This window comes from Podarcis vaucheri, assembly GCF_965113315.1.
Source record: "Podarcis vaucheri genome assembly, chromosome: 10".
In the NCBI taxonomy this organism is placed as follows: Eukaryota; Metazoa; Chordata; class Lepidosauria; order Squamata; family Lacertidae; genus Podarcis; species Podarcis vaucheri.
This window is the reverse complement of record NC_138748.1, coordinates 38670461-38695747: the sequence shown is the minus strand read 5'-3', so window position 1 is coordinate 38695747 and position 25287 is coordinate 38670461. Positions and strand designations below refer to the sequence as shown.

Below are 25287 nucleotides of genomic sequence, written 5' to 3'. Positions count from 1 at the left end.
GCAAAGATTGAAATTAAATGTTAGCAAGTGCAAAACATAAACAAAGCAACGATGTAGTAGGGTTTTTTAAATGCAAACATGTCCGCTCAGAAGTAAGTCTTACTTGGACTTGCATCCTAGTATGTTTATCCTAAATGTACATAAGAACACAAGAAGAGACCTACAGGTTCAGGCCAGCAAGTCTAGCATTCTTTTCTCTGCAGTGACCAACAAATGCCTGTGGGAAGACTGCAAGCACGATCTGAACAGAACTGGGCTCCACCCACTTGTGGTTTCCAGCAGTTGTTGTTCCCAGCAGCTTGTATTCAGAAACATACAGTACTGCCCCTGACCTGACATTGGAGGTAAAACCTAGCCAATGTGGCTAGCAGCCATTGATAGCCTTATTCTCTGTGGGAGCAAAACGATTATTTTCACAGTGACGAAATCAGGAAAGTGACTTCCTTCCTTTAATCAACTATTAGTTGAGCTTCAAGATAATCTGGTTCTTTAATCCTTCTTTTCCCTGTCTTGCATAAATTGCAACCACCATTTACATTAGTTGACCTCATTTTCAGCCCTTGGCTTCAAGTTGTTGCTGGGTTTTTCTGGGGTGGGGTGGGGATTATATTTATAATTTTAAACAATACTGTGACATGAAACAGAAACACTGAACTATAAAAAAGAAAAATGCTAGAAGTGATGAAAAAAAAAACATCATTGGGAAGCACAGTGTGGCATGGATAAAGCATAATGTTACAGATCTGGGGTTACAGAGTTTGGGGGGGTGCAAGGGCACCCATAACTGCTAGATTTAGTGAATGTTAGAAATTAATAAATAGTAGAATTTATATACTTTTTGGAGTTTTGTAGGGAAGATGCCAGGCCAGTGAAAGATATAGGCTAAGCTTCTTTCCCAGGTCTGGGCCTGTGGCGTTTGCCCTCCTAGGTGGGTCATAAGGAAAGGGTTAAATGAGTGTGAAGTGATTGGCCAGTGGGAACCCAAGGGGACGAGTTAGAGTTAGTGTTGTTAAGGAGTCAGTTGGGAGTTGGAGAAGGAAGAGGGAGGATAAGTCTGTGGGTTGGTCTGGTTTTGATGTGAGAGAGTGGGAGAAACTGTTAGGAGGAGTCAGATAGATAGTGGGATAATCAGTTGGGAGTTATTAGGAAGGTATAGGTCAGTAAAGAAACTAATATTAAGAAACTGACAAGAAAAATGATCTGAAACCATAACCTTGTTAACGCTTATAAAATAAACTTGATTATTTGTTTTAATGTTAACAAGTGTCTGGACTCAGTGTGTACCCGAGAGAAACGGGTTGGTGGCAGCGGGGAAGTGATCATAGTGGTGGCCCAGGGATCAATAGACCGTCAAACGTCGGGGGACCCTGTGTGATCGCCACAGGGCCTCACCTGGTATAGTTGTTGTTAAGATGCTGGAAGCAAATCATTAACTCATCAGTGGAGGCTCTGGCAGTGAGGGGAGGAGGTTGCCAAGGTGGCAGGGTGTGGATGTTGTGTCACACAGGAAAAATGTTGCCCTTTAAAAAAAACAGAGTTCTGGGAAGGGGGGGCGAGCAGAGAGATGGGGAAGAGCTGTTTTCTGCAAAGGCTGTTGGGCAGAAGAAGTGGGCAGAACTCCATGAGCTGCTCTCAAGGTCAGAACCACCTTGGGAGGGTGGGACAGAGGCATGGAGATGGCATGCAGGATGCCTTGGACTCCAGGGTTGCACTGCTCGGAGGAACAAGTGCCTCGTGAGTTGAACTCTCTCCAAAGTAGGTAAAGATAAAGGGACCCCTGACCATTAGGTCCAGTCGTGACCGACTCTTGGATTGTGGTGCTCATCTTGTTTTATTGGCCGAGGGAGCCAGCGTACAGCTTCCGGGTCATGTGGCCAGCATGACTAAGCCACTTCTGGAGAACCAGAGCAGCACACGGAAACACCTTTTTCCTTCCCGCTGAAGCAGTACCTATTTATCTACTTGCACTTTGACATGCTTCCGAACCGCTAGGTGGGCAGGAGCAGGGACCGAGCAACGGGAGCTCACCCCGTTGCGGGGATTCGAACTGCCGACCTTCTGATCAGCAAGTCCTAGGCTCTGTGGTTTAACCCACAGCGCCACCCACATCTCCAAAGTAGATCCAGGTGTAAATATGTGTTCAATAAACCATATTTCATAGAATCATAGAATCATAGAGTTGGAAGAGACCACAAGGGCCATCGAGTCCAACCCCCTGCCAAGCAGGAAACACCATCAGAGCACTCCTGACATATGGTTGTCAAGCCTCTGCTTAAAGACCTCCAAAGTAGGAGACTCCACCACACTCCTTGGCAGCAAATTCCACTGTCGAACAGCTCTTACTTTATTTCTTAAAGACGCAACAGTCTCTGCCATACCTTGATTCCCAGTGGAAACACAACCTTTGGTAAACTCCTGGAACCCCCTGGAGTCTTGCTACGATTTGGCAGAGACTGGAGGTGGTGCAACCTTTGTAAAAATAGTTTCATAACCCAAAGTGCTGCTTTCAAGCATTTGCTGTTGCTTGAATTGTAAACTATGTGGTCATCATCCAGGTGATTAAACTTGAGTTTATAGCCTTCTCTCTGAGTATCACTCTTCACAAATAGCATGTTTCAGTTTCAGCTAGTGTTATTCATGCCCTTTGGCTGGACTTCCTGGGATGTTATGGGACAGCTCCAGGGGTGTGGGGGGGAATTGCTAATGGGACACTAAAATTAAACTGCTACTAGTGGTAGCAGTGGCTTGGCATTGTTTCCTTCATGAACTGTTTGATCTCTGACACCAGTTGCCAAAGGCAACCTAGAAAAGTTATTCTATTCCTGTCCTTTGACCAAGGCCTAGTATAGCCAAGTAGGCCCTGGTACCCAAGTCCTATAATTCACGCCCATGCCAACCCACCAACCATTTCAAGTGAGTGGGCAGTGCTATTATCTCTTCAGTCATCATTTTCAGTCTATGCCAGACCAATTCCCTTACTCCCTGTGTAGCCACTTAAACTGCATGATTATAAATCCACTCCCTGACTATTAATCACCAGTCACTCACCAGCAACTACTGGAATACTCAAAGGTATTTTTTATGCAACAATGGGCACAAGACAACATTTGAATCACATTCCCCACTTGAAGGTAGAATCCATTGAGTATAACTGGTAGGTATATTTAATTCCTAAGGCTTGCTTCACACACACACACACACACACACACACACACACACACACACACACACTTCCAGTGAGGAACATTCTACATAGGTTATCAACTTACTGTGTTAAACTGTAATAGGTCTAAACTGTCATTCGGATCACTGCACAGAAACCATATTTTTAAATGATGTTTTAATAGGAAACATAAAATTTCATCTGCCTGCTGAGAGCTGAACAGAAGACTTAGGCATCTTACTTTCTTCATGTTAGATCACTGCAAATATTGTAATATGTCAAAAAATCAATTTTCTAAACTTGTTAACAGTTTTCTTGTGGAAGTCTAGTGAGGTTTTTAGACTGTTGGTTGGTTTCTATATACATTCAGTTTATTTTGTGCTAGAAACAGCAGCTTGATGCTAATCAATGTCTACCTGTTCACACATATGGCTTCTGTTAATGGATTTGTGGTTGTACGGTGGACTGGCGATGAAGTGGTACATGTGCCTCTTGTTAGAGCCAGGAGAGACATTTTTTAGAATAATAAGTCTATTGGGAAAGGAAGGCTGCAGTACCTTTTAAGGTCTGTGTTGAGTAGGAGTTCTGGCAAGCAGAGCTTTTTAATCCCTATATAACAGGTTGCACCTGCCCTCTATATTGAGGTACAGAAAGCAGGTCTGCCCACTGAAAGGTTTCTGAAATCAGAGTCCACATAAAATTTGATCAGAAAAGGTTTTCTTCTTCTTCAGATCTTCAGAAAGTAAGGAATAGTATTCTAAATCTTGTCAAAAGCCAATCTGATCCAGCAGCTTGCACATGTCAATACAGTGGTACCTCGGGTTAAGTACTTAATTTGTTCCGGAGGTCCGTTCTTAACCTGAAACTGTTCTTAACCTGAAGCACCACTTTAGCTTATGGGGCCTCCCGCTGCTGCTGCGCCCCCAGAGCACAATTTCTGTTCTCATCCTGAAGAAAAGTTCTTAACCCAAGGTATTATTTCTGGGTTAGTGCAGTCTGTAACCTGAAGCGTATGTAACCTGAGGTACCACTGTAGCCCAGTCCAAAACGTAACATTAAACCATAGTTAAAAACAATGGCTTAAAGTGAATGCGTATCATGCTGCTCCTCCTTTTCCGCTCTTCCTCGGCTCTGGCTGCACCAGTTTATTTCTCCCCAAGCACCACAAGTAAGCAAAAAAGAAAGCTTGATTGCCACTTGATTGTTTGGAGCACTCTCCAAACAAACTGCTTCAGATGCAAGAGGTTTGGATGTAGCAACCAAGCCACACAATGGCTTGTTCCTTGGCAGCGGAGAGGAGCAGGAGTCGGGGACAGAGCAGAGTGGTACGTTTTTGGCATTGTGCACTAGCTCACTGCAAATTCACAGTAAATCATAGTTTGCCTTTAATTAAGTATAGTGTAATGTTACATGTGAACCACAACACTGAGAAGCTCACAAGTAGGGCAAGGTGGAGACAGAGGTAATTAGGCACTGTATGAAGAAATACTTCCTTTTGAATCTATGTCACTGGATGACTGAAGACATGTTTGCTTAAATACGTAGCAGGCAGCTATGTACTTTGTTTTTCCTAACTAATTACAGGGGTAGAAGATTCCGCCTCTAAGATTCCTAGCCATGCCAGGGAGCAGGGGGTGATCTCACTCAAACTGCAGTGTGGGAGTGATGAAGACATAAGCCTAACCTTCCTGCTCACCCCTAGGTTCTGTAACTCCTGTGGAAAACAACATACCGGTAGTTATGTATTTAAATGTGTGTCTTGTTTGGCCCTTTTGGTGTTTGGGAGCATGGAAAGTAAATTATCTATGGAAGTCTAAATAAAGTGGTGCTGCTTGTTGAATACAAACAAACAATTTTTGTTCTTTTCATCTTATGCATGGTGTATCTACCGCCTATGTCACCAGCCAATGATTGGCTTCAAACAGCCTTGCATGTTTGGTCCATACTTGGTTTTTGCTCCACGTTCCTTCCTGGTAAGTAGTACAGTGGTACCTCAGGTTGAGAACTTAATTTGTTCCTGAGGTCCGTTCTTAACCTGAAACTGTTCTTAACCTGAGGTAACACTTTAGCTAATGGGGCCTCCTGCTGTCATGCACCACTGCACGATTTCTATTCTCATCCTGAAGCAAAGTTCTTAACCCGAGGTACTATTTCTGGGTTAGCGGAGTCTGTAACCTGAAGCGTCTGTAACCCGAGGTACCACTGTATTACAAGCACGTGAGAAACCATCTCCTTTTGAATAACTGGCAATGGGATGCAGTTCCTCTTCCTGAAGCTTTTTGATTAATTCGATTCTCAGAACCTATGTAGAAAAAAACAACAAATACTGTTTTTGCCTGAGAGATAATGGGCAAAGGATATTCTGATTGACGGGTACAATCTACAGATATCTCAAACTTTGTTTTTATAAGGGTTTTTTGCATTCCTGGACCTCCCTTCTATTTTAGCCTGCCTGATTCTAGATGAGGGAACAGAATGAGCACCACATCACTGGCTCTAAGCTGTTCGTCTTTCCTTTGTTAATACTGAGATTGCAGCTGCCAAATGAGGTTTTCATGGCTTTGGAAGGCTAATTACGATAATATTTGAGAACGCTGTTAACAAATAGTGTTGAGGGTATTAAAAGTGATGCCTGTAGCTGAATTGGTTGTCCTCTGTAGTATAGGAATCTTGGAATCTTCTGGTCAAATGAGATACTTAATGAGTTTTTCGGTCACAGCACATTACTAAATTAGATGTTATGTAATAAAACAAAAGTACTTGCATACCATATGGACTTTTTATTTTGGAACCTGGAACAGACGATTTCATTTTTAATTAATTTAATGGAAAATGAATAGTGAAACACAGTGGGTGATGGCCAACTTCCTGTCAATTTTAGGGTAGATAAATGGAAAACTATTAACTTAAGTTAGTCCTGAGAAGTTTTGATTTTGACAGGTGTACTCTGGCTATATAATTGTTAATGATATTATCTGGGGTATTCCACATCTTATCAGTTTTGACATTCTGATAATGAAATACTGATAAGTGACTTCTGAAAATGATAAAACGGCATACTGCTTAAGAAAGTTAAGGTAGGGCTTCTGAGATGCATTTTTGTAGAAAAATATTGTCTGTAATACATGTTTTTTCTAGGAAAAAACAACACTTTTATAACATTTGTTTATATTTCACTTCCTGATAATATTTTATGTATAGCATACAGACCTAAGCCCTATTTAGGTAATAATTTGTCCTACTAATTTTAGCTTCTGTTTGTAAGAACATGAACAAAAGGGATCTCAACAAAGTAGGTAACTCCTTTTCTAAGAATCAAAGCAAAACAAAGATCAATAATAAGACAGTATTGTACGTATTTTCATGGGGACATGAGTAGAAATCCAATACCACAGAGAGAAAGGAAATTAAGGACTAGGGCGGTGTCCACATTGATGTTTTCATTTTATCTGTGTGCACAATTTCCTGTTAACAGTCAGTGCTCTCTGTGTTTTGATCTTCTTGTACAAAACAATGCACAAGGATTAGAATTACAAACATTTGCACGGCTGATGTGGAATTAACTTTTGTTGACCCTTTCTGTTGCCACATTACTAGCCTAGTTTCTTCAATGCTGGGACTTTTATTATTTATTATTATTTTATTATTAAAATAAATATTGGGGTGAATGTGACCCCTGTACCTGATAATGCCATTTGCTAGGTTGCCTACAATCCGATAAATAGGATTTATTATAAATGTAATAATAAATAAAATATTTCCTCCAAGGAGCTCAGGGTGGAATAAACCATTAACCCGTTTCCTTGTTTTATGTTTACAACAACTCTGCGAGGTAGGTTAGGCTGACGGAGTGTGACTGGCCCAAAGTCAACCAGTGAGTTTCAATTCATTTCATTTCAGTGGTCTTAGGAATCTGTGGATGAGTTGAAAAGATATGGGTTGTGTTTTTTAAAAAAAAAAGAAGAAAAAAAAGACCACCAAGCAGTCTGAGAATGAGACCAAGAAGAAAAACATAACTATCACAATCTTGATCACAATATCCAGAGAGGCCATATTATTCAAGCCCTCAGGTTTGCTGTTCCTCTCAATATAGTTGATTAAAAGCAGCAGCTCCATCTGCTGGCACTTGACAGTCACTATGCACAGAGTGCATTTTAATGCCTCTCAAATTCTACGTGCTTGCACACCTACAGTTCCCATGATTCTTGGAGTATATCTGGGTGCCTTAAATATATGGTTGTGTAGGCAGCCCTACTGGGATGTGGGTGGCGCTGTGGGTTAAAGCACAGAGCCTAGGGCTTGCTGATCAGAAAGTTGGTGGTTCGAATCCCCGCGACTCGGTGAGCCGCCATTGCTCGGTCCCAGCTCCTGCCAACCTAGCAGTTTGAAAGCACGTCAAAGTGCAAGTAGATAAATAGGTACCGCTCCAGCAGGAAGGTAAACGGTGTTTCCGCGCGCTGCTCCGGTTTGCCAGAAGCGGCTTAGTCATGCTGGCAACATGACCCAGAAGCTGTACGCCGGCTCCCTCGGCCATTAAAGCGAGATGAGCGCCGCAACCCCAGAGTCGTCCGCAATTGGACCTAATGGTCAGAGGTCCCTTTATCTTTACTTAGGCAGCCTTACTTGCAAACACTGGGAGATTTCAAGCAAAAGCTTTTTCAGGAGCACAAGAAGTACTCTAGGCAGCATCTCAGAAGTACATCCTACCCAGAAATGTTATAGGATGTTAGTTAAGTGATAGTAGTACCCGTGCTTATTCCGCTAGTCAACAGGCAGCAGTCAGAAAAATCCCCCATGCTTGTAGGTGTTAAGCATTCTGAATTGCACTGCTGGGCATTTGCAAATACCCTGCCTAGACATGCCCATGCAGAATCCCAGGCTGTCTTATCATTTCAGTCACAGACACAGCAAAAATAATGTTTGAATATGTTTCTCCAAATAATGATTACATCTTACATTTCCAGCGACGCAAATACTAGGAACAGACTGTGTGTTGATGAAGCTGTTAGGGCACATCTGGAGCTGCCTCTTATCCTTCAATCTAATTTGCTGACAGTTGACTCGGGACACAGACGGCCAAAGCTGCTCCCCTGGGCAGCTCTTGGAAGCTGCATGAACATCACAGCAAGGATTAGCACAGGTTTTTTGCTTTTTGTGACCTGGCTTGATCCTCTGCTACACTGTAAAGGAGATAATTCTGTGTGGGTCACCGGAACATACATTATGAGCACTGTGCATGGCATGAGAACATTGCACATTCTAGGGTGTGCACATTTCACATTTGCTGATTGTGACAGTCCAGATGTGAAGCTGCTCTTGCATAATGCTTGTATATTCGTCTTAGAGTTTAATGAGTGTAATCTGGATAAAGCTATATGCTCTTTAGTTCATTGGAAACAACAAAAGATTTCAATGAGACTACTTTGTCTAATTTTCCTTCAACTGCATCATTATTTTCATTATCCCCATTAATGCTTTCTCCCCTCATAGTAAACAAAAGGTACAGATAGGTAATTAAATCTACAACAAATCTACATTTACAAGCAAAATGTGAACAAAGATTTGGTCTTCACTGTAGAATACTTGGGGAAAAAATGTTAAGGCATATGGAACACTGAGAACACTAGTCTTCTGCTGATAACTCTTTTCAGGATAGCACATGCTGGGCAGATTTTAATAAGTTCCGTATTCAGTTTTGCTGTTTCATCACTTCTCTTTTACAATATACATCTACAGCCTCTTCTGCAGTCAAAATCTGCATATAAAGAGTTTCTTACTTTCAGTATACAGGAAAATGGGAAGGGTTGGATAACAATAAGCAAATGACTCACTTGTGTACTGTCTGCATGATGGAATAATTTATAGAGTCGTGAAATGCTGTAGACATATATTCTTTCAAACTAAGAGTGATTATGTGTTAAGGAAGCCACAGCTGAGCAATGGCATTTGGGGAAGTTCCACATGACAATGTTAAGTTTATTTTCTCTCTGCATAGTGCTTTCCTTCCACACAGTGGGATATATGTGGAGAAGTATATGTGTGTAAATGATAGACCACAACCATTTCAGCTTTTATCTAGAGGTATGTTACCAAAATTAGCTGCTGTGCATTCCTTCTTAGCACATCTTTCTATCCTGGAGAGTAGCATACAAAAAGGAGAAAAGAAGCTAAAACCACACAGAGATGCTCTCGTGTTGAAACAAAAGGAGAGCATGTTAGGTAGCTATCCAGGTACAAAGGGGAATTGCTGAAATATTAACAAGATATCATTAAAAATAACTAGCTGCTGGAATTTGGAGGAGAGGAAAGGATAATGGTCAGATTTTGACAATGTAGTTGAACCTGACTCCCAATGTTTTCAGTGTGTACTAAGTTCACCTAACTTACCTCTGGGTCCACCCCAGATAAGTGTGGCACACCTTTTACTTACTCATGTTCACATTTCTACAATGAATATTGTAATGGGAGATAGTTAACATTGTGCTCTGGTGAGTTGCTTTCTGACCGGCACCTCAAAAACAAATTATTATGTTAAGCATTTTAAAGCAATTGACAATGAAACAACAAAAATATATATGAAACAACAAGCAGCCAACAATTTTAAAAACAGCAGTTCACCAAAACTTTAAATTCAGTAACATGTTTTTAAAATGTAGTAGGTTTCACATTATGATGATATAGGCACTTCATAGATCTGCTCAGGAAAGCTATTTCAAAGGTGAGAGGCTACCACTGAAGAAGCTAATTCCCCAGTTGCCCTTCACCTCATCTCCTGAATATTGGGTTACCTGTAGACCAGTCTCAGAAGCAGATATTTCGGGAAGACTTCTATTGAAGAAGGCAGTCCTTTAAAAATCCTGCTAACAAGCCATTTGGGGCTTTAAAGGTCAAGAACAGCCCTTTCAGTTGTGCCTGAAAACAGACAACTAGCCTCTATAGATCTTTTAGCACATCCCAGCCTAACCATTTAGCTTCCATTTTCCCGTCTGCTCTATCCACCAGAGCCTTTCTTTGCATGCAGGGAAAGTCACTGATGGTTTAAGGCCAGTCGAAGCCGTTCCCAGGATGTGGCCACTGTCACATGCCAATAGTTTCTAGGAGCCACAGGTGAGAGCTGAGTGCAGAGTGGGGACCAAAGATGGGCAAACTACACCAGAAAAAGCACATTGTGTCCCCCCCCCACCACCAGAGGTACTACCCCTGCTCTAACACCCCAAACACCCCATGGCGTTAGTAGGTGATGTGATTCTGTATGTATGTTGTTTCCTTCTAGCTAACACTATTTACAAAGTACCAGCTTAACATGCAATTGGTTGTTCTTTTTCTCAGTTCGGATTGAAGCTGGTGTGGGGAATAATGCATCAAAACAGAGTATTTAATTTTTAAAAATGACAGATATGATTTGAATTACATGTAGATAGGAATTACAACTAATGTTATGTGTACACTGCTTCTCAGACCAGCAGTGGTAGCGCACTGGAAGCAGAGTAAACGGGGTAAGTTCACAGCCTTAGATGAACTCTCCCCTGTTCCTTCCCTTGCCTTTTGTCCAGTTTTATGGCATGTCATAGGAAACCACAGAGCTTGGGGAGCAATTTACCTCTGTGAGGAAGAGAGATTCCATCGTTTAAAGCAGGGAGGAAGAGGGTCAGAACAGCAGCTGTTCAGGCTCATGTCTTGATATATGCAAAATATTTTTAGAATACTTTTGTACTAAAGGAAATAAACATTTATGTAGGATTGTGAGCAGATCCACCCGGCCTTGGAAGTATGTACATTTTGTCCTGGGTAACATTGCTGATTAGATTTTGTATAAACATGTTAGTAAGCTGACAATGTTAGTCGGAGTTTGCTATGAGTCGAGAGGGCTGAATTGTTTTAGGAAATGAGTGGCTCCGTGTTAATGTACAAGAGTTAAAATCATGAAGGTCTGAGGACGTTTCTGCTTTTGGTGCTGAATTGCTGTGTGGCGTATTGCATGTCACTGTAATCACTCTGTGGTCTAACTCCCAGAATTTTTAAAATCCCTGTGGCAATACATCAGACTATCGATTATACATTTGCAGTGTGTTGCACGCCTATTGAGTAACAGTTATAAAGTGTGACGGATGAACCTGCAGATGAATTCAGAGTTGAGATTACTTTTTTACCGCTTTCAAAAAGCAAACCGTATTGGATATTAGATCATTATTATGGAATAGATGCTGCTTTTATAAATATAATTATTATGCCCACGTATATTATAGGAGCATCTTATAATTCATAATTCTTGTCAGTTGTTCAGTGATAGATCTGAGATAATATTGAAATGCTTCGGCTTAATTTGGATTGAATTTTGTTCAGCCAATGCATTTGTCATTTCATTAGCATGGCAGACCATTAATCTCATTCATCAAAACTGTCCTATACTGTGAACTGAGCGAGCAATGACATGTTCGGCTACTGCCTTCATTTTATTTTGCATGGATTGTTACATTTTGTTGCAAGCTGCCTTGAGAATGAAGGCCAGGAAGTAGAATATAAATATTTGAAATAAACTAATAAATCTTTACTAAAATACCAACAGTGATATTCTTCCTTCCTGTTTGGAACATGGCCAGTCTCTAAGAAAACAGTTTCTTCTTAAAATCTGTTACCAAGGAATTCAGCCTCACTGTCATTTTAAGTATGCCTCTAGGCCAAGGTGGTCCAATACATGGCCCCTCAAGGCCCTTTTTGGTGCGCGTGCATGCGCGCGCGCACACACACACAGTGTCCTCATGCTGCCTTCCCAAAGCTGAGTAAGCAAGCCACTGGGCTTTGGAATTATGTTGTGTGTGTATGTATATAGTCAGCCCCTTTGCTCTCTCTCATCAATAGAGCCAGTGTGGTGTAGTGGTTAAGAGCAGTGGACTCATAATCTGATGAACCGGGTTCGCGTCTCCGCTCCTCCACATGCAGCCTCTGGGTGACCTTGGGCCAGTCACGCTTCTCTGAAGTCTCTCAGCCCCTCTCACCTCACAGAGTGGTTGTTGTGGGGGAGGAAGGGAAAGGAGATTGTTGGCCGCTTTGAGACTCCTTAGGGTAGTGATAAAGCGGGGTATCAAATCCAAACTCTTCTCCATCAGCAGAGACTTCCGATTTAGTCTGGCTATTATGTGTGGTAAAAATTCATTCATGTTTAATTAAAAACACCTACCATAATTTGAATGCTAAGGCTGATTGGTGCACATGTCTTTTGTGATGAGCATGTTACATCTCATCTGCACTACATATTACATCCTAGTTAGAATAATGTTGACCACAGCCTTGTCGTGTATGTGCACAAACACTACATAAGAAGTGTTGTATAAGGGAACATTTTCATTTCTATGGGATTTGTTGTTGTTTTTTCTAGGCAGTCTTGAACTATTAAAATTATGTTTTGCTGCAATTAAGAATCAGGATAAGAATAATAATGATGATTACCTCCTTTATTGCACTGTGTGACTATACTTATCAGGTCCAATGTGCAAAGTATCCAGTCGGTTATAACTTAAGATACTGTACTGCTGCCTTGTACATTGCACTTCAAACCAGGTTCTCTTATCATAGAATCATAGAGTTGGAAGAGACCACAAGGGCCATCGAGTCCAACCCCCTGCCAAGCAGGAATCATCTTAGCACTTTTCCACTTCATGACTGGATAGCTTTTCAGACTTAGGGTACAATTGAAGGTACTATATTACTTGCACTCAGGCTGTGTAAACACTATAAATCACATTCAAAGCACATTATTCTTTCCTCAAAGAATTTTAGGCACTGTCATTGCTGAGAATTGTAACTCAATGAGGGGTGAATTGCAGTGTCCAACTTTCTTTGATTGAGAGAATGTTCTTAAAGTGTGCTTTAAAGGTATAGCATGTGTGCTGTCTCAAGAAGCATACTTACTATGTACCGATGTTTGTCAGATGTACATAATATTCATGAGCTGTGAGAAACTAGCTCTGCTCATTTGCAGGGAAGGGAAATAATGTACTATTGGATCAAATTGCTAGGGGTACCAGTTGAGCTACAGAATAAGAGGTCAAATAAGAAAGCAATGTGTCGCATTGGTTACTAAGTTGATAAAAAGAACTGAAGTATTTGCTTGGTCTGAAAACCAGGAACAGTTGCTCAGCAAAATTAATATAGAGAGTGTAGTTAGGAAAATGGAGGATAATTTATTTGTGTATCAAACAAAAAACCTTATGGATTTTTTTAATCTGGAAGACATTTTGTGCTAAGTATGGTATTAACTTTATCATTTGATGCCAGTTTTGAGTAATATGGCACTGTTTTGGTCTGAGCAGCATAGTCTACTCAGAAGGAATTAAGTTATATTCAGTTGTGCTTACTCCCAGGCAAGTGTGTATAGGACTACAGCATTAGATTCCTAGTATTTACTATTTTAGGGGATTGTGTGGTGCTAACTGGATGTTTATACTAGTGTTCTGCATGGCTGAATGAGCAGAACACTTATTTCCCCATTGGCCCAAGTTCCTGCATTGCAATGTTCCCACATCACAAATAACGTCGTGCTTTGTGATCTTATATTAATTTCTTCTTAGAATTATTTATGAATTATTTCATAGAAAACTAAGGTTGAATTTTAATCTCTTACAGGTGGAAAGACATGATATGAATACCCTCAGCCTGCCTCTTAATATTCGCCGGGGAGGTTCGGACACCAACCTCAACTTTGATGTACCTGATGGTGTGTTTGAGTTTCACAAAGTAAAACTCAGTGCAGACAGTTTGAAGCAAAAGATTCTGAAAGTTACGGAGCAGATAAAAATAGAACAAACAGCTCGGGATGGGAATGTGGCAGAGTATTTGAAGCTCGTGAACAGTGCGGACAAACAACAAGCGGGTCGAATTAAACAAGTATTTGAAAAGAAGAATCAAAAGTCTGCCCATTCCATAGCCCAGTTGCAGAAGAAATTGGAACAATATCACAGAAAGCTCAAAGAGATAGAACAAAATGGTTCCTCCAAAAGTACCAAGGATACTTCCAAAGACAGCCTGAAGGAAATCCAACATTCCCTGAAAGATGCCCATGGGAAATCTCGTACTACTGGCCAGAGCAACGAGAGCAGCAAAACAGGTGTTCCAGGAGTCTCCTTGACACCACCAGTGTTTGTTTTCAGCAAGTCCAGAGAGTTTGCAAACCTGATCCGGAATAAATTTGGAAGTGCTGACAATATTGCTCACTTAAAGAGCAGCCTGGATGATTTTAGGCCAGAAACTACTTCCAGGGCCTACGGCGGAAGTGCTACTATAGTGGCCAAGCCAAAATACACCAGTGATGATGAGTGCTCAAGTGCAACATCTGGCTCTGCGGACAGCAATGGAAACCAGTCCTTTGGCCATGGTGGAACAAATGCTCTGGAAAGCTATGGGAAACTATCAATTCTCTTTGAGGGACTGCGGGAAATAAAGGAAGCACAATCCCAGTTGGCAGATGACATTGAGAATTTAAAAGTACAATTCAAAAGAGAGTATGGCTTTATTTCTCAAACGCTGCAGGAGGAAAGGTACAGGTACGTTATTATGTTGGCCAGTTGAAATTGATTTTCACAGGTAGATGAGAATGAGGTGGTGTCAAAGCAATGCAACAAAGAGAAGAATGAACTAAGTACCCTTGAACTCCACCCATGACAATGATCAGCTGCATGTACTACATAGGCACATGTTAACACTTCCCCATCATATATGCACGTGAAGAGGTACCACATTTGCTGTTAGAGTAATGTGTGAAGTGTATTCTCAGAATTCTCAGCAGGCTTATCAGGTGAGCAGTCATGGGGTAAAAAAACTCTTGTCATGTTAGTTTCTATAATCACATGCAAAAACTTACAATTTAGTGAGAATGGCAGTAGTAGTAGTAGTAGTAGTAATAATAATAATAATAATAATAATATAAAATTACTTTTTAAAAGGTTTACAATGTTCAGCTTGTATTCAAGGTAGTATACTTTTCTAATGCCAGTAGGGTTTCAGCGCAGGGAAACAAAAAGTTACCCTGATAAAAAATGGTGATGATGCAACCTACAAATAAGGAGGGAAGCACTTTCATTAGATTTCACATAAAAGCCAAGTAAATTTTGTTGTTTTTTTTTAAGGTATGAGCGATTAGAAGACCAGCTGAATGATCTAACAGACCTCCACCAGCACGAGACAGCCAACTTGAAGCAAGAACTTGCTAGTATTGAAGAAAAGGTGGCATATCAGGCCTATGAACGGTCACGAGATGTTCAGGTACCAACTTTTGAAATTAAGTAACAGATTATTTTTTTGTTTCCAAAGAATTAGCCACTGTGGTCCAGTGATGAAAGCACAGGATTTTTTAGACTGAAAGATCTGAGTTCCAATTTAAGACTAGATTTGGGACTTTGGAGATGGAGAAGGAAGTCACTCATGCTTCCTATTCTTTATGTCTTTAAAAAGAACTTTTGCATCTCCCTCTCAAAGAAATACTGTGAATCCAATGCAGCTTTATTCAGATGACTAAGTCCCCACTGCATTCAATAAAGCTTATTCCCTTTCACGTTTAGGATTGCAGCCATAAACTCATAGCCAGAGCTTTCACATCTAACCACTAATTTTTCACATTTATCTCTGATGGAACTATAGTGTGGAAATGACATTGCTCTTGCAAGATAGGAACAACTGCAGTTCTCCATGGGAAAAATTATAACCTCCCTCACTAGGCTGTTGTGGGAATGAACAAAATAAGTATAGAAAAGTGCTATTGAAAGGGCCACCATCCTTCTGAGTAATACCCCTCCCCACCTTCTCACTATATAGAAGGGTCTGGCAACTTCTGTTTCAGTGTATCTGAAGAGGTGTGCATGCACACGAAAGCTCATACCAAGAATTAACTTAGTTGGTCTTTAAGGTGCTACTGGAAGGAATTTTTTTATTTTGACTATGGCAGACCAACACGGCTACCTATCTGTAATTGAAAGAATTGTTCACCAAGCTTTTAATCAGTCCGTGTAATCATAGGATATGAGACTGCACATGAACACTGGCCGTTGCACAGTTCTCCTTCAAGGAGGAAAAAAGACATCTATAATTCTGTGGTTCTGTGTACTGTGCATTTATGTATGGCTGGAGACAGGCAGGGGAAGAGTGCTCTTGTGTTCAAATCTGGTTGTCCACCGTGAGAACAGGAGGCTGGACAAGATGGGCCATTGGCCTAATCCAGCTGCCTCTTCTAATGTTTTTGTGTTAATACATTTTCAACCTTGAGATGCATAGAATTATAGAATTGTAGAGTTCGCAATCAAAGAGTGGTAAATTGTTTTGCTAATTGATTTCTGCACAGATGGGGGTAATGTCCTTAACCGACCAGATAGAATGAAAATGTATTTTACGTATGAAAGTGATGGTTCCTTAACTTTTCTTCCCCCCCTTCCCCTTCCTATTTTATACTGACAGGAAGCTTTGGAATCTTGCCAAACACGGGTCTCTAAGCTGGAGATTCATCAGCAAGAACAGCAAGCCCTGCAGTCAGAAACCGTTAATGCCAAAGTCTTGCTGGGGAAATGCATAAACGTAGTCTTGGCCTTCATGACCGTAATCCTAGTGTGCGTCTCCACCATAGCCAAGTTTATAGCTCCTATGATGAGAAGCCGTTTCCATATCATTTGCACCTTCTTCGCAGTAACTCTTCTTGCAATTTTATGCAAAAACTGGGATCACATTGTCTGTGCCATAGAAAAGATGATCATACCAAGATGAATCCACAATGCCCACAGCATTTTTGTTTTTAAAAGAAGAAATACTTCTAAACAAACTACCAAATCTTTAATTTTGCAGTTTACCTGTGCAGACTAAATGAAGACTTTTCTATTGGGTATTAAAATGTGATGGTGATAACTCCTGGCAGTGTATTTCACCTCATCAGTCACCTTTTATGAAATGAGGTGAATCTGTTATAGACTAATTACTTGTGTAAATCTTTCTGCCTTAATCTAATCTGCTTTTTCTACGCTGCAGAAATCCTGAACAGTCTTGAATACATGATCTTAACTAGACTGGGGTTTAGGAGAAGTATAGTATAAATAAGAAACAGCAATCCTAGTTGGGAGGTTGCATATTCATGAGCAGTCACCTGCATCATTCCACTTTACATAGTAGCTACTGTTCCCTTATGAAGCATATGCAAACGTAAGCTGAGAATTACACACCTTGGAGAAGTGCTGGTCACATTTTCGGCATCTCCTGAAGACAGATATTTATAAGGTAGAAACTGTGATGGAGTTTCTTATCTCTCTTGCCTGCTGCTGACATTGGCCCAATAGTCAAAGAGGATTCTTACTTAAACCGTGCCCCAAAATTGTTTTTGCCTTACAGTTTAGTTTATATTAAATATTATATTCCATTCCACTTCTGTTTCATGATCTTAAATATATATACATAGTGTCCCAACTGTTGAATAAATGAGGATCTGCCAATCATATGGTCCAGACATGGGTATTTATCTCTTTTTGATAAATCTATGTTGTCTAATGGGAACTACTTTCTGGCTGAAATGCAGTGATAGGAGTCGCTCATCACATCCCTTTAGAAACCTGCAGCTGTCTAGTGACTGATGTTGCCATGAGCAAATAAGAACAATAGCATGCAGTCCAAACAGTATAATCTTTTCGGCTTTTGTTTTCATTTTTCCTGTCCTTGGTTGTTGTTTTTTTACTTTTAACCACTAAAATATATTGTCTGATGTATTTCTCTGGTGATAATTTGTGATGCTCTCCCAACATCTAGCTATAGCAGGGCAGTATTCTCAAATCAATGTCTTTAGCCTAAAATAATACCGCAATCACTGTGAAGTTTGTATTGAAATAAAACTTCATGTATGAAAATACTTGTATAAGATATGTGAATAAATATGATTAGGAAGTGAAAAGGTGAGAAATACATTAGTGGTGCTTTTTTGTTTTGTTTAAAAAACAATGAAAAGGCATCTGCCAATTTAATTATCAGCAATGGTTGCAGAAGAATGTTGTAACAGTAATTTGCTTGAATTCTAATGAATTTCCCTGTTGCACATGTCCCATTAATTTTAATGGGGTTCACACTAGAGAATGATGAAACTGTTAAGTTTCAGTTTCTCATGAGTTTCACATTTTTATAATTTTAAGTTTAGCTTACTACATTTCTGCATCCATTTGCTATTTTATGTTTTGGTTATGCATTTTACCATAATGCACATTTCCCCCTAATATATGCATTTTTGTGCACATCTTTGGGTTGGAGAACTGCGTCATGAAAATTAACAGAACTGTGAATTTTGAAAGCTACCTGTATTTAAATTCACGTACATTGTTTCAGGAAGTGTGAATAAGGTATATTCACATTGGGCTCTTCCATACTGTAGTTTAATGGCAACAGTAAGTTTTCCTGTACTTTCATTAATTTTCCATTGTCCATATGATGTTCTCCTCCAAATCACTGACCTCCCTCAGTTTGGATTCTTTCATACCAGGGATGCTCCAAAAGGAGAGGGTGTGAGAAAATCTGGAGGAGGATAGACTGTGACTTGGAAGAGAATGCCATGTGGACAATGGAGAATTAATGGAGGTACAGGTAGGTTACTATTGACATTAAACAACGGCATGGATGAGTCCATTAAGATGTGAACCAAACCAGATTTCTCCCTCATCTCTACCTCACACAGGAGAAACTGTGCTCCAAGGGCACTTCCAGATGCAGGCATCTGCCTATGAATGTAATTGTGTAGAAGACTAGCACTGTGCTGTTGCCAGCCTGCTATAGTAAGAATCCTGCCAGTCATGGAAGGATCAGGGCTAGTGTTTACTTAGCAGTTTTAGTGCTAGGAAAGCAATAGTGGCAGCACTTGCGAGAATTGTATTTTGCTGAACAGTGAAGGCTTAGTAAAGGCTGTGCAGTTCTCCTGAGAAAAGCCCAGAGTTTGGAAAGCCCCCTTGAGGCTTGGCATAATTTCAGGAGCTAATTTGCCAACGATGTAAATACTGGTAAAGTTTGCACTTTAAAAATGGTTTTAAAAAATCAATATGTGCAATGTTTTGTTTTGTGGTTTTTTTTAAAAAACACAAACAAACGTGGAACTGAACTTGCTGACGACAAAGACTAAGACATCTGTCTATATATACAGCATTGCTAACTATATCAGTAATCAAGAAGACAATGGAGACAACAGGCATATATTATTTAAAAATGTCCTCCGTTTTCCTATTTATTCCCCAATATTCCCTTATTGTTGCATTAAAATCTCTAATTTGAGGGAGGAAGAGTGTGGGTGAGTGTACTGGGTCTGTCCCCCTCCAATGTCAGAGCCTGTGGAGGCATTGACCTCCATGCCACAGAGGGAAGAACTTCTCAAGTGAAGAGTCTGGTCTTACACATGTAAACTCCCTGCATGGGATGTTGATGGTTCCCACAAGGAGCTTCACCCAATAGAAGAGGTCCCTCTGCAGATGTTTGCCTTCCCAATACATGGAAACAATGTTGGAAGTGCAATTTATGGAATAGGGCCAACTGGCTTGCTCCCCTACTCCCCCTCATACAATTCAAGTATGAGACAGAATACCCAAATAAACTGAATTCTTTGCAAAAGATCCCAAAGTACCCCTATTTTTTTTGGGGGGGGGAGACTAAACTGGGTGCCTTAATCTACATCATATCCTCTAAAAAATTCAGGATAATAGTATGTTCCTTTTAGGTTCTTTTCCCCAAACCTCCTTTGGACACATTTGGCTATTTTCTTTACCAGATACGTTAAAGGCCAGGTTCAGTGACTGATAGGGTTGCCATACACCCGGAATTTCCCGGATATAGCTGCCATTTGGCCCTCTGGGCAGAAATCACTGAAGTGTCTGAGGAAATCTGGATGTATGGCAGTCCATGTCAGAAGTGTAGATTTTGGCGAACTTTGCCCCACCCCATCCCCAAATCTCAACAACTCAAATTCACGAGCGGACTTTCAAATTTCAGTAGCACCCTGTGCGAGGCAAAAATTTGGCAACTCCCCCGTCTCTCAACTTCCGTTCTGCTCAGTTCGATACGTCATAGTTGTGATGCTGAGTAGCCTAGGCTCAGTGCCCAGTGCTGCCATGCTGCCCTAAATTCACCTCTGGTTCCACAAGTGGAAGCCAGTGCAAGGGGTCACACTAGCATAACAGGGCTTCCCCTCCTCCCTCAAATTTGCTCTGGAGAGCCGTGAGAACCCCCAAACAGCCTGCGGAGAGAAGATCATTCCTTGCCTGACAAAATGATCTCTTTAGCGTTATGTGGAATTCCACTGTAGGAGTTTATCTCCTATGTCCTCTTAATCATGAGTTGTTGCATCTTGCTTAGGTATTTTAACCATAGCTAAATTTGTTCCCAAAGTACCTTGCCTGAACAACAGCAAGTTTTTGCAGTAGCATATGTGCTGTTGTTTTAAAGCTAATGTGCCAACTGAGTAATTTCCCGACCCTCCCCAGCTCTGGCCCCATGCGTTTCTTCTGGGTAATGGCATTTATTTTTCTTGGGACTTTGTCCTGAGATTACTTCCCTTCTGTTCAGGAGGATTTCCCTTGTTTTGATTACCAGCCCTTGTGACGCAGCTGTGGAACATCTTGCTTTTCCTTTGGTTCAACCGTGCTTTCCCATCTTTATTCATATGAATAGAACTGTAAAGTATTGACAATAGGGATGTTCCAGACCGTGAACTAGACACTATGCTCCAGACTCAGAAAGTTTTCTCTGTTATACATCTGTTTGCATCAGGCAATTTTAAAAACTGTTTCTCCCTACCTGCAAACGACTAAGGATTCTCTTATATACTATTTAATTCTGACTCTAGTTTAGTATCCTTTTCTCTTTTTTACCCCCCTCAGGTGCAACAGTCATTTTTTCTTAATGTATCACCCATTGCTGCAAATGAGTAATATCTTGTTTACACTCTCCTATTTTACATGTATAGTACTGCAGGCTGGCCTATTGAGATGATATGTAAAATATTGGGATACTTTACGTTTTACAGAATGTGGGATTCACTTGTTAGTAGCTTTACTATTTTGAAGAAGAAACAAAAAAGATCAAACTTTATACTGTTTCCTGTTTCTTACTAATTTATGGTGCAGTCTTCTAAGTAATGATATAAACCACCATTCATCTCAGTGGAGCTTATGTAAGACCTGTTGAAATTAATGGAGCTTGTGCAATGCTTGACTCTACACAGAAGACACACTCTAGTGGGAGTTTTCCCCATTTACATAGGAATGGGGATAATTCCAAAGGCTATCCAAGTGAGTAGCACATGTTATGTCCAAACTGACTTTGTTTACTTGAAACTTTCTTTAGACTAGCTGACATCTCTGCATTTTCTGTTCCTGGTCCTATCTCAGTTCCATACCAAATAGCTAAGATAAATCCAACATTTAACAGCTCACATTATTTTAGATTTTGATGCCACCAAAACACCTTCCAAACTGCAGAACAGAATTATATTCCAAAAATCTATTATGTGGCCCAGAAAAATTAATCTTCAACATTTATCCAAATACACTGTCATTATTTCTGTGTCAGATGTAGCTTGCTGTATTTATATTGCTGCTGTAATTAGCTAGCATCTAAATGATAAAGCAGAAGAGTTTAGCAGTGCTGAACAGCAGCAGCAGGATGTACATTCAGGGTTTGTAAGGAACAAAACCATCACTGTTAATTAACTCGGTGTATAATAATGATCTTGCCAGGTTTGTACAATGTCACAGCACTTAACTGAGATTGCACAGACTTGGTCCAGGGATTAAATGTAGCTGCCTAAAAATATTAGGTCACAACTTGCCAGCACAGTTCACAGAACCCTAAAGTCCCATTGTAAAATTAAAAAGCACTTGCAGACCTGGTTTTAATTTATTGCAATAAGGACATGCCTAATTGAAACCAATGTGATCGTTCCAAATGTAGGAACAGAGGACTCCTGAGTCTGAGGTAAGCCACTGTAGGAAAGGGGTATAGATAGACATGCAAGACAATTGCTGGGTACCTGAAGAAATCCATTACCAGCTTTCTTCTAGACAACAACTTGGATGATGGAAAAAAGTGAGAGGTGGGAATCCCATAGAATTCATGCCCAGATACAGATTATAAGCAGAAGTTGGGAGCCAATACTGGCTTGACTAAGGGGAAGGTGCATTGCAATCTGAAGAGGGAGAGAGCAGAACATTTTTAAAGCATTAATATCTTAAAAAGGAGAAATACCTATTGCCCTTTGGCTGTTGTTTTTTTTAAATAGACTCTTCAGTTACTTTAAACTTTCCCAGGCCTTTTGACGTAGCACTGATTTTGCTGGGCAGTTATACTGATGCCAGTGGAAGTCCCCACAAGTATTATTGGAAATTGGTAAGGAGGCTTTGACGAGCACAAGGACCATAGCAGACCATTGAGCACAGTTGCCCCCCTTCATTCCCCTCCCACCCCAAAAAACCCTCTGCAGTTTTTCATGAGCAACTTCTGCAGCTGCAGAACATGTTTAACGAAAGGCACAGATGAATAAGGTGGTTGTAACATTCAATTTGTTAAAGGGATGCAATGCAGAATTTGAAATTCTGCTGTGTGCAGACCTTTCAGTGAAATTGATAATCCTCCTTAAGCCAAAATAATAGTATATAAATCGTTTTGTTTCAATTGACTGAAATGGGAATCACTTGATTTTTAATGGAGTGCTTGAATTTACACCTGATCCTAAGGGTATATTTATTTTGAAGAAAGTTCTAATGATGTCAATAGCCAATCATTCCTCTTACAAACACAATCTATGCTGATTTGTTAATCAGATTTTCACTCAAACAAACAAACAAACAAACCTGGAAGTTACTTTTCCAAAATATTAAAATAGGAATGACCGTACCATCATCAAACAATTAATCTACTATATTAGTAATTTGTTTGGTGGTATTGCAGTAACCATAACTGGCACAAAACTAGTTGGTTCTAATCAAATTTGTACACATCAAAACAATGATCTCTCTTAGAATGTCAGGTCCCACATTTTAGGAGTCCTTCATAACAAAGCTTTGTTTTAGCCAAACTCAGCTTCTTTGTGGGTGTACTAGTCAGAGGTTCACAGAAACATCCAAGGAGCCAAAGTGAATTAAGAGTATACTCCCTTGGAACTGCCTTTCGTATTCACTTTGTGACTTCTTGTTATCTTTATAAGACTTGTGTCTGCAAACATGCATGTGTTTGCACTCATATCCTGTTTATGTGTATGTGTAAAACTGTAATGTGTGATGCAGATCTGAGTCAAAAGATTTAACTGCTACAATTTCCCCCCACAAAAAGAACCATGAATTCTCATTTAACTTATCATCACCATCATTATTTTGGCCTTGTATAGTGTCTTCTACATGGAACACAAAGGTGCTTTTACTTTGTCAAATTCTCAATTATACTAGGTCTTGCTACTTCACTACTGAATATATTTATATATAATTTTTAAAATCCATACTTTATGGTCTAAATATAAATCATCAATGTATTTTATAAGACTGTTTAGCTTCTTAGAAAGAATTTAATGCTAAGAGTTATATATTGCACTGTGTCAGTGTCTGCCTGGTTTGGTTATAAATGAAACGATGTGACTATAGAATAAGGATGTGCAAAGTAGAACTAAGCAGATAGCATGTTTACATGTAAGCTAATTCTGCATTAAAAATGATTATAGATTTCAGGCAGAACCTTTCAGGTTCCTGAAATACTCATGGAACCTTTCATGTCTTGAGTTATCGTACAAATCTAGGTTTAGAATCTTTGTTCTCAGTATGAATTAAAACACTGTACATACTGTTTGCATGGTGACTGGTTGAGTTGTCATGTAAGATTTTAATTTATTGCATATGTTTAGTGAATTAAGTTGTTCCTCAGACTTTTCCTTCCTCTTGTTTTTGTAAGTAATGCCAATTAGGCACTGTGGAGAAAGTCTACTTAAAAGTCTTCTGAACAATCCATTTTCACTGAATGACAATATTGTCTCTGTATATGTAACATACAGTGTAACCATACCACTTACATTTTGTGTGGCACTGTGTAAATATAAATGTATTTGCATTCTTTATTGTGTTCTGTAGATTTCATAAGGTGATAATGACTGCCCCAAGGAGCCACCTTTAAAAAAAACAAAATAAAGGTTTTTAAATTTAGTTATTATGCTGGGTTTATTTAAAATATGTCCACTATAAAGTACCGTATTTTTCGCTCTATAACACGCACATAGTTTTTAGACGACGAAAATCCGTAGGCATGCCACCTGTAGGCATTCCCTCCATAACACACACAGACATTTCCCCTTACTTTTTAGGATGAAAAAAGTGAGTGTTATGGTGCCAAAAATACGGTAATTTTTTTCTGTTTTCCGAATGACAATAACTGCCAATAAGAGAGGAAGATATATCGGTACATAGTGGGGGTGGGGGAGACACAAACATAATAGCATAGAAGCAATTAAAGTAATGGAGTTGGCTGGGATGGCTCAAGATATTTTGTTTCCTGAGATGAAGGAAAGGATGGTGACTCCCCTAATCTATGTACAAAAGTTAACCAGACTGGCAGCTGAAACCAAGGAAGGCTGTGTCCACACTTCCATTTACTGTACACTCACTATCTTTCTAGTACAGTCATACCTCGGGTTGAAGTTGCTTCAGGTTGAGCGCTTTTGGGTTGCGCTCCGCGGCGACCCGGAAGTAACGGAATGCGTTACTTCTGGGTTTTGCCACTTGCGCTTGTGCAGACGGTCATAAGGACGTCATGCGCAGAAGTGGCGAATCGCGACCTGCGCAGACGCGGGTTGTGTTCGTTTCAGGATGCAAACGGGGCTCCGGAAAGGATCCCGTTCATATCCAGAGGTACCACTGTACTGGTTTCACATGACACTTTCACAATGTCATGTGAACATCCACGTTCACATGACATTTTCTAAAATGCCTATGAATCCTATACTTTGTTACTAAACACTACTGTTTGAATGCTGTTTCTCAAACTAGTTTCGCACCAGTTGGAGTCCTTAAGCCATTTCTAACTCATTTCTAGCAAAAGTGTTAACACCTTTGCATAGGGTGTTATGCTTTGTCACATGCCCACAGGTGAACAGT

At 40.2% G+C, this 25287-nt stretch overlaps 1 protein-coding gene across 3 annotated transcripts in view; it reads left to right on the top strand.

Moving 5' to 3' along the window:
• Positions 1–24339, top strand: part of TMCC3 (transmembrane and coiled-coil domain family 3) — a 104657-nt gene extending 80318 nt beyond the window's left edge. For all 3 annotated transcript variants that reach the window (XM_082241003.1, XM_082241005.1, XM_082241004.1), the window contains exons 2-4: positions 13787–14703; positions 15286–15421; positions 16607–24339. In XM_082241003.1, coding sequence (XP_082097129.1) covers positions 13787–14703; positions 15286–15421; positions 16607–16909 — 1356 coding nt within the window. In that variant the 3' untranslated portion in view covers positions 16910–24339. The remainder of the gene's footprint in view (positions 1–13786; positions 14704–15285; positions 15422–16606) is intronic.
• Positions 24340–25287: the final 948 nt, after the last annotated feature.